This window comes from Nesoenas mayeri (assembly GCF_963082525.1).
Source record: "Nesoenas mayeri genome assembly, chromosome: 4".
Taxonomy (NCBI): Eukaryota; Metazoa; Chordata; class Aves; order Columbiformes; family Columbidae; genus Nesoenas; species Nesoenas mayeri.
The window spans coordinates 65,152,156-65,164,989 of record NC_137540.1 but is presented as its reverse complement, the minus strand read 5'-3'; the positions used below and the strand labels follow the sequence as shown (position 1 = coordinate 65,164,989).

At 42.5% G+C, this 12,834-nt stretch overlaps 1 protein-coding gene across 1 annotated transcript; it reads right to left on the bottom strand.

The window, feature by feature from the left end:
• Nucleotides 1–9,577: 9,577 nt before the first annotated feature.
• Nucleotides 9,578–12,490, bottom strand: S100P (S100 calcium binding protein P; the record flags this gene model as incomplete). Its single annotated transcript, XM_080344010.1, has 2 exons — nucleotides 9,578–9,727; nucleotides 12,353–12,490. The coding sequence occupies 2 exons, from the start codon at nucleotides 12,488–12,490 to the stop codon at nucleotides 9,578–9,580; spliced, it is 288 nt and encodes a 95-aa protein (XP_080200136.1).
• Nucleotides 12,491–12,834: the final 344 nt, after the last annotated feature.

Genomic DNA, 12,834 nt, shown 5'->3' with positions numbered 1-12,834 from the left:
TTGTTTGCTTTCATTGTCAAGTATTGCTTTCCGTTTCACTGCTGTGATCCGTCACTTGTACTTTGAAACAAAGGCACTATGTAAATAGAGAACAAATGATACCCTATAGCAAAGCATCTGAGGCTCTTTTGTGTGTTATCATGAATCGTCTTCTATCACCCCGTATTGTTGACCAGTTGTGAAACTTAGTACTCTTTGCTATCAACTGCAATTGAGGACCCAGCACTTTTTCCAAATCTCTTTGAGGGCTTTTCCAAGCAAGAATCTTAATCTCCATATCTTTCTGTCAAGGTCCACATCTTGTCTGATGACAATGTATTAGCATTCTTGTAGCCTGGCAGGAGGAGGGACACTGCTTCTGGTCCCAAGTATAGCTGGCATATGATGACATTTGAAGAGATTGTGTGGTTTTAAAGTGTGATGCTTACCAGGTCTGTACATTTTCCTTTTCTTCTTATATTATTTTCCAGCTGTGCTTCAGTACTATGTACCTTTTCAAAGACTGAAATAAAAATTTCAAGGGGAGATGGGTATTTATTGCAAAACTTCTAAACCTATTAGCCTTCCTCGGGCAGTATAAAAAACAATTTTCTGGTTTATTTTTAGAATGCTAAATGAAGCCCAAGTCTTAAAAAAAAAAAGCCAAATACAGTAATAGGTACCACAGAAAAGTAAATATACTAAAAATTTATTTCCATTTCTTTGAAGAAGACTCTTTCAAAGAACAGGTAGATTTGAAAAATGGCAGAGGTCACACCACCAGTGAAAAGCCCAGCAGCAAATAGCCACCGCTAAAGCCCTTGGTTTAAAGCTGACCTCCTCGAGTTACAGAGAAGCCTGTGGATGGCAGAGCGTGCAGCACTGCTGGGTCTCAGCCCAGGCGTGGGGTCAGGTCATAGCAGGCTCCAAACATCATCTCACAAGACAGCCTCCTTCCAACATGGTTTGCACTGCACTGAGGAGATGGTTCTGCCTTTACAGAAAGCATTTCCAAGCACATATATTGGATGTTTTCATCTCGGAGAGGCAAAGTATTGATGTCATCAAAATTATGCTTTGCAATAGTAGAAACCTATATAAAGCTATCTCCTCTCTCTGTCATCTTGTCCAGAGTCTCAAAGCCTCATCTGCGAGGTGGGTGGTGGGAGTGATACTTGTCTCCCCTTCCCATTAAGGGGTTAGAAGCCTCACTCACTGTTTTCTGAAGTACAGAATTATCGCTACCTGAACGCTGCTGTCAGCAGCTGCATTCTTGATCTCCCAGAAAGCTGGTCCGGAGGTCTCCTGGATCTCTTTAAAAAGCCTTCTTGCACCTTTCCTGAGTGCATGAAAGATTCCTATGGAGGAGAATTTTATCCAGAAGTGGGATTGCAGGAAGAACCTGGACTTGCTTGGTAGAGGGAAGCACCATGCTCCTTATCCCAAAAAGAACTATTAAACAGATATTTAAAGCTGTTGAACTGTCTCTTGAAGAGCCATCCTGTCCTAATCAAAGGTATCAGGAAAATAACATTATTTGTCTCTCTGCTTTCCTTAGCTCTGCAGAGTACAGGCTGCCCATAGAGAGATCCTTAGCTCATGCTTCTCTAGACAATATCCCACATTAACATTTATTCGTTTTCATTGCTCTAAAACTGGGAGAACTGCAAAACCAAATGTAAAGCATGGCTTTGTTTTATCTGAACCCTGCTGCAAACCAGTCCATTAATAAAGTAACTGGATATAGCCCGAGCAAATTGGAAGCAAACATTGCTTATATTCAGCTCCTAATGTGCTCATTCTCTGAGGGCTGAAGGACTGAGCTGCCATGTAGCAGTTTGAGTCTCACTAGAAAGGACGACGTTGTGCTGGCTGAACTGTGAGCCAAAATAGCAGCCGCCTCTGTCAAGGGGAGGGCAGTTCTTTTGCTTGATTTTTGGGGACTTAGCAGGAGGCAAATGCTTCAGTTTGTTATTTACAAAATAAACCACAGAGCGGCTTTTCTGCTGAAAAGCTCGTTCATATTTGGGTAGGAAGAAAACAGGAAGGAAAAGAAGGAGGAAAACGTGCGGAGCAGGGAAAAACAAGGGTAGAGCTCAAATTCAGCTGGAGAAAAGTGTCCTTTCCTGCAGGTCTGCCTCACCCCACTGCCGTGGCTTCATCCTGCCCTTTGTCATCTTCTCTGTTACCTTCTCACAAGGTGATGCGCCTCAAGAGTCTGTGAGCAAGGGCAGGCTGTCGGCGAGGAGCTGCTGCTGCCTTTAGATGTGAGAAAGACGACAGTTTCCCTATCAAAAGCCTGGTAGGGCAGTAGCTGCATTTGCAGGAATTGCACTTGTCCCTGCCAGAACCAGACTAAAATCCTCCTACCTCGGAAATGATGCCTGAGAATGATCCCAGCCTAAGGCATGTGGCTTTCAGTACGGTGGCATGTGACTGGGCACCCAGCTATGTGTTCAGACCACGTATTCTGTAGTAGTGAAATCAAGCAGCAGCCTTGAGTTCGCTCTGCAATATGCTTTCCAGCACCCCAAAACTGCAGCTTTGGGCTTTCCCTTTCTCCCAGCTCTACCCCCAGGTTGAGCCCCAGGCAAGGCACGTGTCTTTGCCTCCAACTACAGAGCCCTCAGAGGACAAACTTAGCATCATCCCTGATTTACTTGAGATTTATTACTTACTTCAGATCCTTTCCAGCTCCCCTACAGCTGCAGCTCTGGGCTTTCTCTTTCTCCCAGCTATTTCATCTGGAAAGTCAGTGATAGGGAAGAAGAGGTTATTTTTGTCATGGGAGGTTGAATATTTATTTCAGACAGTCCTCTTAGTACCCGCAGAAAGAGCAGCAGAGGGGACAGGGTCTTCGGCCTTTTACTTGGTCTGCAGGTTTACTGTTCAGCCTTTTAAACCTATTAACTTACACTGATGAATATGAAATCTCATGAAAAGTATGTGGAGACAACTATCTGAGGTCAACACAGGTGAGGAAGTTAATTCAGAAACACAAAATTGACTTTCGTGGTGTATCAGTGGCTTTCAGAACATCTTCATTTGAAACTAGTTGGTCAAAGTGTCACAGACTTAAATTACAGAGTAGCATTTGGACATGAGGAGGAAGAAGGGAGCTATAATCACTATAACAAGAACTTAGAGGCAGTAAGGGAAAATAAATATTTGAACATTAAACTGCTTCCAAAGCAAACTCACAGTCCTGGGATTTCAAGCCTTCATCAGATTGAAACCCTTTCAAGTAGCAAGGCTAAAACTGTGGCAGTGGCCTGAATGTCCGTTTGGTCTCTCTGTGCTTGTACTTACATCCTGGAGAGGAAATTCCTGGCTCTTGCAGCACCTCTGCTCAGCGTTCTTATCCATTTCTTTTCAGGAACATTTTGTTCTTTCTGAATGCAACACTACCTAATACTTTAGAGACCTACTTCTGCCTGTCATAAGACTAAAGAAAATGTTATTGGCAATTACATCTAAATAGGAAGCTGTAAAAGCACAAAGAGAAAAAAAATCAGTGCATTTATTTGGATATAATGGAAAGGTTTACTAGGCAAAACCAAACCTGTTTATATAATATTCTGATGCTCAGTCCTGAAGTATAATGTCGTGTATGCACCTACTGATCACCTGCTGGAGAGTGGCAGAACTGTGCCTTTAAAAAAATTGAAAGTTTTCTCTTCTTTTAGACAATGAGCAGTTTCCAGAATGGAGCTGTCACCCAGAGGTTTTCAGGTTAGTACAGGAGTAAAAAAATTATTGACTAGGGGAAAATAAAAGGAATGAGTCTGGGGAAGAAGATGGCCTGAAAAAGCTGTACAAAAGCATAGTCAATTAGCTGCTGGAATGACTAATTTCCAGGTGGGTGGATCTGAGCAGACTGCAGAAACCTGTGTTAAACCCCGAGGCTCTGCCCCCAGCATGTGAGAAAGGTATCGCAGAAAGGCACCTGAAAGCACATCTGTGGGGGAGCTGCGTGCACACAGACGGCAGCAGGTCGTGTCCCAGAGGACACCGGGCAGGATCCAAACCTTGCCTCCAAACGCTGCAGTCATGAACCCCCTTTAGCAAAGCAGGTATCTTGGTCTGTCCTCTTCCTTCCAGATGTCTGAGCAGGAGTCAGCTGGGTTGTTTTTCATTTCAGAGCTTCCCCAAGTGCTGCTGAGTGGCTCGCATGGGGGACATGCCAGAAGGACTTTCACTCTGCTGGTGGTGGGCTGGGAGTCACCCGCTGTTTTATACTGTTTTACAGGGTTTACTGTCTGCCTGGAGCAGGATGAAGATGAGGATAAGGAGGAGGAGGAGGGGGTTGAGATGCTTCCTCCCTTCTGCTGTGAACTTTTCAGCTTGTTGTGGAGAACATAGTCCATGAGAGAGGACCAGAGCAACGACCACAGCTCAATCGCTTGATAGCTTGGGAATTTACCTAGCGAAGAGTGTCTTTTCAGTCATGCTGGCTGTGCATTTTGAATTAAGTACATATGGATTAAAATACAGAATTTGCCTGTATAAAGTATCTGGGACACAGACACCTGCGCTGCTGGCTACAGACTCCATTTACCAGGCTACAGAGATGTGCTGCTTCTCCTGCCCCCTTTTTCAGGCCTCCTTGTCCTCTCTAGTCTCTGATGTGATGGAGGGAGCAGGTGGCAGGTACCCTGGGCCTCCTGCCACCCCGGTCCTGCTATTTAATGCGCTCAGCTGGCATGTGTGGGTTTCAGCTGAGGAAAGGTTTGAATGCAAATTCCCAGCTCCTACGGGAGCATTTCACTGTGAGACTGCCGCATAAAAGGCAGGTAGCATCTCCTCCTCCTCCTCTACCCACCTTTTATAAGGAAACCAGCAGCTAAAATGTATTTTATGAAGAGCTTGATCTTGACACTATAGGTCAAGTGTTGAAGGTGCATGTTGCTAGTGGGGGATAGTCAAAGGGCCTGGGGAGAGAAATGTTCCATTTCTGCCCCCAAACTGGGTTTACTGGGGAGACAAACATGATGCTTGACTGGGTGAATTATTTTTTTGCATGAGCCCCGGTGAACTTGAAGGTAAAATAATGAGGAATCTTCCCAGGTTGAGACACAGCGTGACTACATGTGGCTTTAGGGTTAGGTAACGTTATGCCTGTATATACACTCAGAGAAAAGATTTCAATATGTAATTTTAAAAACTGAAGAGCCTTGACAGTACCTCACCAAATTTTAAAATAGCAACTATATATACTGATGTATCTTCATCTATAGGAGGTATCTGCTGTTAATATAAATTTATTTTTTTTCTGTGTAAGAGAATAAAAATACCTATTGGCTGGTTTGCTGCTTGGCTGACTTTTTGACCTCTGCCTTTCAGCGTTGCCTAATTTGAAACTCTTCACAGATGATGATTTCCCATATTGTCATCTTTTCCCATACCTTATTTTCTGTTAACCTAAGTCAAACATGTCCTGCTCAAATTTGCTGAGCTGCTCTTGTTGTCTTCTCCTTTCTCTTATATCTGCCTTATACTGTTTCTTAAACTATCTAATTGAGCTCAATACCCTTAGGTCTAAGAGCTGGTATAAAACCAGGCCTAGCATCTTGAACCTTGAATGACAAAAGTTTACTCAGGGAAGGAAATACACAGTATGTTCATGGGAAACTGTGGGCTCATAGCAAAAATTAATAATACTGGGGAAGAAAATTAGTGGATTGGAAGATATTAAAGGGATTCTGCTGAGATGCTTTTAAATTAAATAATACATTCTGCAAAATCACTTTTTTTCTGTGATAAGGTGGGAGCTATATGTTAATTTCTTTTATTCCTGGATCGTTTTCTCTCTGAGGTGTCATCATTTGAATTTTCAGTACTACATTGAAATGAATATTTATCACTGAGCTACAGCTTTTGAAAGATCTGCAGGGAAAAATTTTAAAAGAAAACCAAACCCGAACTCCTCTTCTTCCCCCTCTTTCTGCAGCTCTGAGCATGCAGAGCTCCCTCTGCTTAGCAAAGCAGCGCACAGCATCCCTGTGCCCCTGGGCACGGACTTCGGGCTCTCCAGGTGCCCTTGTGGGTACCGGTGGGACCAGGGGGCCTAAGGAGAGTTAAACACAAGGGTAAGAGTTTGCAGGAACAATGAGAAAAATAATATCCCGCTCATTTCACAGTGCAGTTGATCTGGTTGAGGGATAGCTCAGGTTCTCCTTCGCAGAAGTGACGGTGCTGGAGCTCATGGCAGGTGGAGGTGGAGCAGCTACAAAGTGTCTTCACGATGCTGCGAGCAGAAGGGCAGATAAATAGAGTAAACCAAGTGTTCAAATGCCCTGCGAGCACAGATAAAAGCTGCACAAAATCAGGGAAACGGGCAAAATGGCATTAGGGAGCGAGTGAAATTGTGTGGCTATTGGACACCAGGACCAGGAACTTCAGAAAATAAGAGTGAAATATGAGATAAATTACAGTATTGCTCACAATGATATACGGCTCTCACTGCTCAACAGCGTGGTTTAAACATCTAATAGATAAAATAGACCAGTAAGGTGAATCTCTGGGCTGATAAGACAGGAGTTTTTCACCAATACACTCTTTAAAATACATGTTTTAAAAGCGATCTCAATGGGATGTAGAACAAAACTGTAATAAATTGCACAAGAGATTTTCAATTTGCAAACAAGGGGAAAGAACTTTCATAAGGATGAAACCAGGATGCTGCAGCTAAGCCACACTGAAAGCCCAAGAGATGGAGTCTTAGTGCGGCTCTCAGCTCCTGCTCCTTCCCTTGCGATCCCTGCTCTGGATGGAACACGCAATGTTTGTTTAGAAAAAATTACCATGATGTTAAGAACACTTTCGTGTGGTGGTTTTGTGTGCGTGTGTGGGGTTTTTTAATCTTAACAAAAATTCTTTACATTCTGTCTCAATGAGACCTAGAATCTTGGGCTCAGCGGGTAATAAAAAGGTTGCATTTAGTGCCACCCAGTGGTAAAAAAAAATAATTCAAGGAGAATGGGTATAATACAGCAACATAGAGGAAACCTTTTGGATGGTAATACTGAACTTGGAAAAATACATTTTAAAAAAATCAGGATACACCAATCAATTAGTGACAGGTATCACCTAAGTTTCCTCACCTGAGGATGGTTTATACCACTAGCTAGCTAGATAGGCAATGAAATTTACTTCTGCAATTTATAGTCATCTTCCTTCACAATAAGGAGAGTGCTTCGCTCATTTATAATCTTGACAAAACAGTGAGAGATGTGATACTGGAATCTGACAGCCCTTGAAGGTGATGAGCTGCATAGCAATCACAGGCAGGGACACCTGGGATTAGAGCTATAAAGATATATCAAATGACTGAAATTATATGGAGTATTATCTGGAAAAAAAAAAAGAAAGGCTAATTTGGGAAGCCTGGATTGGAGAGCTTTTTGCACATTTTTTGTAGTTAGTAGTTTTCTTGCTCAGGTAGCACAGAGAAATATTACTGTTGCCAATAAAGCAAGTAATGTTATTTCTGCACGTGTAATATATGTGACACAATGAATTTCCAGCCATCCAGGAACTCAGCAACCCTCTGAATGTTGTTCAGCATGATTTTGTGCCACACTGTCATGTCATAAGAATTTGGGGACAGAAGGCAGACCCGTGCTCAGAATGGTCTGTTACAGGAGCTCAGTCTGTAGTAGCGCTGGAGCGGGGACACGTCATTGCTGTCCCTTTCAGCAGGGGACGGGCACGCTGACACACAGAGGCAGACACACAGGCATACGCTTTTTGAGCACCCTCTTGCATGCAGATACTTGTTATGAAGTCTGTTGGAGAATGCAGAAGAACTGCTCATTAGCTTTTTGTTGTATGTCTCTGCTGAGCTGGGCATCTGTTCTCAGCAAGGTGCCGGGGAGAAGGTGTGAATGTGGGCACCAGTCGGTAGTTTTTGGTTGAGTAGTAAGTATGTTCTCTGTCTGATTTAACCATGACCATAGGCTAACAGCACCCTTTGCAGCACCGTTTGCAGCTGCACCAGCAAACTGCTTCCAGTCACAGCTCTAACACTGTCTGGGTTTGGGGACCCCAAACAGATACTCTGCGGGTATCTGTGCTGGGTACAGTGCTGGTCTGCACAGCAGCCACGTCTGGTGTGGGGGGGACATGAGGCTCTGGTGGGCAGTCACATCCATTAAGGGGTTTTGGGACACTGCACCCTTGCTATTAGGATTTATGTGGTGTTTAGTCCATTTAGTCAGTACAGCCAAATTGAGGAACAAAATGCAGCTAGTTGAAAGGACAGCTGTAATGGTTAAAACAGGACGAAATAATCAAATAGGCCCCAAAAGATGAAAACTCATCTCGAAAAAGAAAAATACACTTAAACCTATGTATGCTTATACATGGTTATGAATGGGTTGAACCTGTGGCTTAACTTCACACTCGGGGAATGCAGCAAAACCAAGTTCTTGGTCCAGCTCCACATATGCGACTTGACCAGTTAGCTCATTGTACCAGGCTTCAGCAGGAAGAAGAAAATGGTTTTGCAGTTAAAGCAGCGCCCTGCAGCTACAGAGCTCCTGTTCCTACGTGTGCTGTGCAGTGTGGTCTCCAGATGGAGATGGAACGTGCAGCTGCACGTGGAGTGGCGGCACCTGTACCTGCACAGCACCTCTGCACATGCAGCAGGGCAGGGAATGACCTGACTCTTGGCATAAGATGGGAATAGCAACAAACAGGGCTGTTCTGCAGATAATGGACCTACAATTGATTTCTTTTTTTGGCAGTTTGCACTGGGATTCTCACCTGCAAAGTGCTCTGAAATACGACTTGGTTCAGTCTTGCTCCAGCTGCAGAGTCACAGCTGGTGTCTGCTGAAAGCAAACTCCCACTTCTCCGTACAGACTTTTTCAGGTAAAAACCAAGAACTGCTGTCATTAGTCTTGCTCCATGCAGAAATATTATGGCATGCTATTTGGGGGGTATTTACATTTATTTAAAATAAAATGCTTATAGTGTGCAACCCTACCTATATCGTCAATCGTATAGTAATATTATATTGATGCAAAAGCCTTATCATGTTTTTTGGGGAAAAAAAAAGTGTTTGGGTTGTTTGTTTGTGTTTGTTTTTGTTTGTTTGTTTTGTTTAACCAAGGAGGAGCCTACATGGCAGCCCTGCAACAGCCGCACAGCTGGGGTACCAAACAGGCACACAGGCAGCCCTGGTGGCACACGCCTGGGTTTAAGCTGCAGCCTCTGTCACTGAAGCTTGGCAGCTGCATCCCAGAGGTGCTATGTCAGAAAGGCAGCCTGCAGCTGACTCGTGGCCCCAGCAGCGTTCACCCTTGTGTTGCCTCTGTGCTGAGATGGATATTGAGCCTTTTGGCTAAGAACAGAATTTTAGAAAGCAGAGAAAAAGGAAATACTCAGTGAGAGTTAGTGAGAGCCGTTAAACTTGAGCTCTTCCACAAAGGAGCAGAAATTAAGATTCAAGACAGGGAAGTAGGCGCAGTAGGATTTATTTTCACAGCCCAATACGCTTGCAAACTGCCTGGCAGTACATGGAAGAAGTGAAGGCATCCATACCACTAGCATATGTAGCACAGGCAAAGGCAGCTTCTTGTGAGCAGTTTGACAATTATTTGGCTGCTTTCTGCTCAAAATATTTGTGACAGCAACAAGTCAGAGCTGCCACAAAGATGACAAATTCTTTGAAGTCCACTTGGGAATCACCGTTTTCATCCAGGTTCTTGAAGACTTTATCAATGGCGTCCTTGTCCTTCCCCGACTGCAAAAGAAAAGGAGCAGGTTGAGGTGAGAGAGGGCACGAACCATAACCTGGCATCGTAACTACCCATTGTCACCCCAAACAGGGGCCCGGGTTTGTTACACCTGAGAGCTGCAGTCACGCACCAGCATGAAGCAGAATGTTTGCTCTGTTTAAAACAACATTTATAATGGGTAAGCTGTGCAATGCAAAGCCCTGAGGACATTGCCCAGCTGAACTAAATGTGTTCCCCATCATCTCCCGTGGACAGGCCAGGCTGGAGTTCGGCCAGTCTGCACTTGTGCAAAACGGTGTATTCCTGGGACAAATATCAGATTTAAGCTTCATTAAGCACTGTTACCCCATAAAAGATGCCTCAAAAATGGCCTCAAAAGTGCTCTAGGTGGTCCCTGTGGCTCTGGTGCCCGGCACAAGCCTCTCGCAGGAGCTGGTGGCCGGGCAGGCACCTCCTGACTCAAGCGTGATGCTGAGCTTTGGTTATGGGGGAAAAACACCCAAAAAAGCTTTTTCTAAGTTGCCATAATTCTGACAGGCTGACTGAACCAGTCTGTCTTGAGGCTGATGTTAAGTAAGGCACCATTCAAGTAAAAGGAGATATTTTTTAAATTTTGCCAAAATAATTCTAAAAATAAGGTTTTTTCCCCCGAGGCAGCACACAGGAGGGCTTTTTGGCTTGAGTCCTGACACTGATTAATTCCAGTAATTTTAGAAAATGCAGTTTTAAAAATAAACAAGGGATGGCGGTAGACACCTATCTAAGGTAGGAAACAACCATGTGGATTTTGTTGAAGCTAAACAAAACCCCCCAAATCTGATATTAAACTAGAAAGAAATTATAGAAACATTTGGAAATTTTTCAGGAATTTAAAAGAATGACTACCTTAATTGAAATCTGATGGCACTTCTTGATCATCATCTAATTAACTCAATTTCTCTTTCTATAATTTCATGTTTCACTTTAAATATATGCACTTTTAAAATCACTAAAAATTGAACCGATTCCCTAGATCTGACTGATGAATATGTCTGGAAGGTTTTATTCCTTTTCACTTAGCAAATTGCAATCAGTTTTAATTTTATAAGCCAATATTTCTAATTATTTAGTGAGATAGAAGTCTCTAAACTACTTCTGAAATGCACGTGGGGGAATTATATTTTTGCAGACTCTTTATAACTGAGTCCAATCCTTCAGTCCTATGGTACAGATTTATTTCTGCCTCTGATTCAAGACCTTTCCAGGTAGTTGTGAGCTGTACCAGGTATCACCAATTCTAAGACCAGAAATATTTATGAATACTTAAAAAACTCTGTGTCCCAGAACATTCTTGTAAATAAAAAAAAATATATACAAGTCAGTAAAATGCAAGTAAAACTTTTTTTTCCTGGAAGTCAGACTTCTTTTTTTTTTCCCCTTGCAGTTATTAGTCTGCAAGACAAGAAGTTTTGGTTTAAATTCATTTTAAGGACTGGCTTTTTTTTTGTCATTGATAAGATAGTAAGATGGGAAGGGAAGTGGAGACTAAAACGTAAGAGGACATTCAGCTAATTACCTCCCTGGAAAATTCCAATTTTCCCATTACTTTCAGGAAATAAGTAGAACTAGTAAGAACAGCTGTGGGGAACTGGAAAAGGTGGTGCCTGGCCAGCAACCATAGCCAGGAACAACCTTTGAGCATCATCCCATTTGGTAGTTGTCTAGTGCAGTGGCTCCCCAACTTTCTTTAGAGCACATCTGAATGTCCTGGAGGATTTTCATGCCCCCAAATTGCCATTTTGTTGTTGAGATTTAAAAGTGTTTTCTGGATTTTTCATGAATGGAAGCAAATAAAAACCAATTGAAAATGAAAAGCATTTGTCTTCCAGGTAGCTAAAGCTTCTACTGAGGGAAATTATTATTATTATTATATACGAATTTTATATATATATATACGTATATATATATAATTCTATATGAATTATATATATTTATGAATCATATATTCATATATATATTATATGAATTAGATATATGGATTGAAAACGATATATATGAATTGAAATTATATATATGAATTATATATATATATATATGAAAGAAAACTACTTAAATGCACATGATGTTTACATACAAATCTATGTTGTAAAATACTTTTTCAGGTCTTTTAGTATTAAGGACAAATGCAAAGCATTTTGCTCTGACTTCATGTGTTGCTCTTGTTTATGCATCATTTTGATGTGCATACCAAGTCTGTAGTATAAATACCTAGAGAAAATAACTGTATACATATTTAGACATCTTCAATTAAGATCTTAAATTGCGGCAATGGAAGTACCTTCACAGCAGTTGTGACATGACATGAGCTTATAAATTCAGGGAGAAACAAAAGTAGATGAATTCTGAAGATGAAATCCAAACTATTTCAAAGCCATTGTCCTGATAACTCGAGTGATGAATTTAGTAAACAGGGAATGGCCCTGAATATTAGAATCAGTCTTACATAATATGTACAAAGGCTTTTTTATTTAAAATTTTTCTACAAACCATTGCATATTTCTGGATGTAATTTCCCCTAAGATGCACCAAAATCTGTCTGCAGTCAGCCCCTGTGCCTGCTACACAGAAATTATGCCATGCTGTTCTCCTACCGAGAGGAAGTTTGGGAGCTCCTTTTCCAGAAGGGTCTTCAGTTCTGCTTTGGTGAGGGTTTGCCTGTTGCCATCAGTCTTTGCATACTGGTCAAAGACAGCAATGGTCATTCCCATCGCAGTTTCCAGCTGAGACATGTTGCTGCTGGAGTCCGTCTTTCTTCTGAACAGGAGCAGCCTCAGGGATCCCTCGGAGGATGGACGTTGTTCTTGTTCTGAAGTGCTTTATGCAACTGTCCCATCCAAGTGTTGGCACACCAGAGGGACAGTTCTCCCTTAGCAAACATCCGTATCCGAGCACCACTGGGAGTACACACCTCTGTGCTGGCAGCTATTCAAAACCCAGGCTTTATCACCCTGGCGTGGCTGGTACAAGCAGTAGCTCACCAGTAGAAACCAGCCTCTCCTTCAAGATACACAGTGTGACTAACACATGAAAATCTGATTTTGATACTTGCTGTTTGCTCAAGAATCAGATTTGT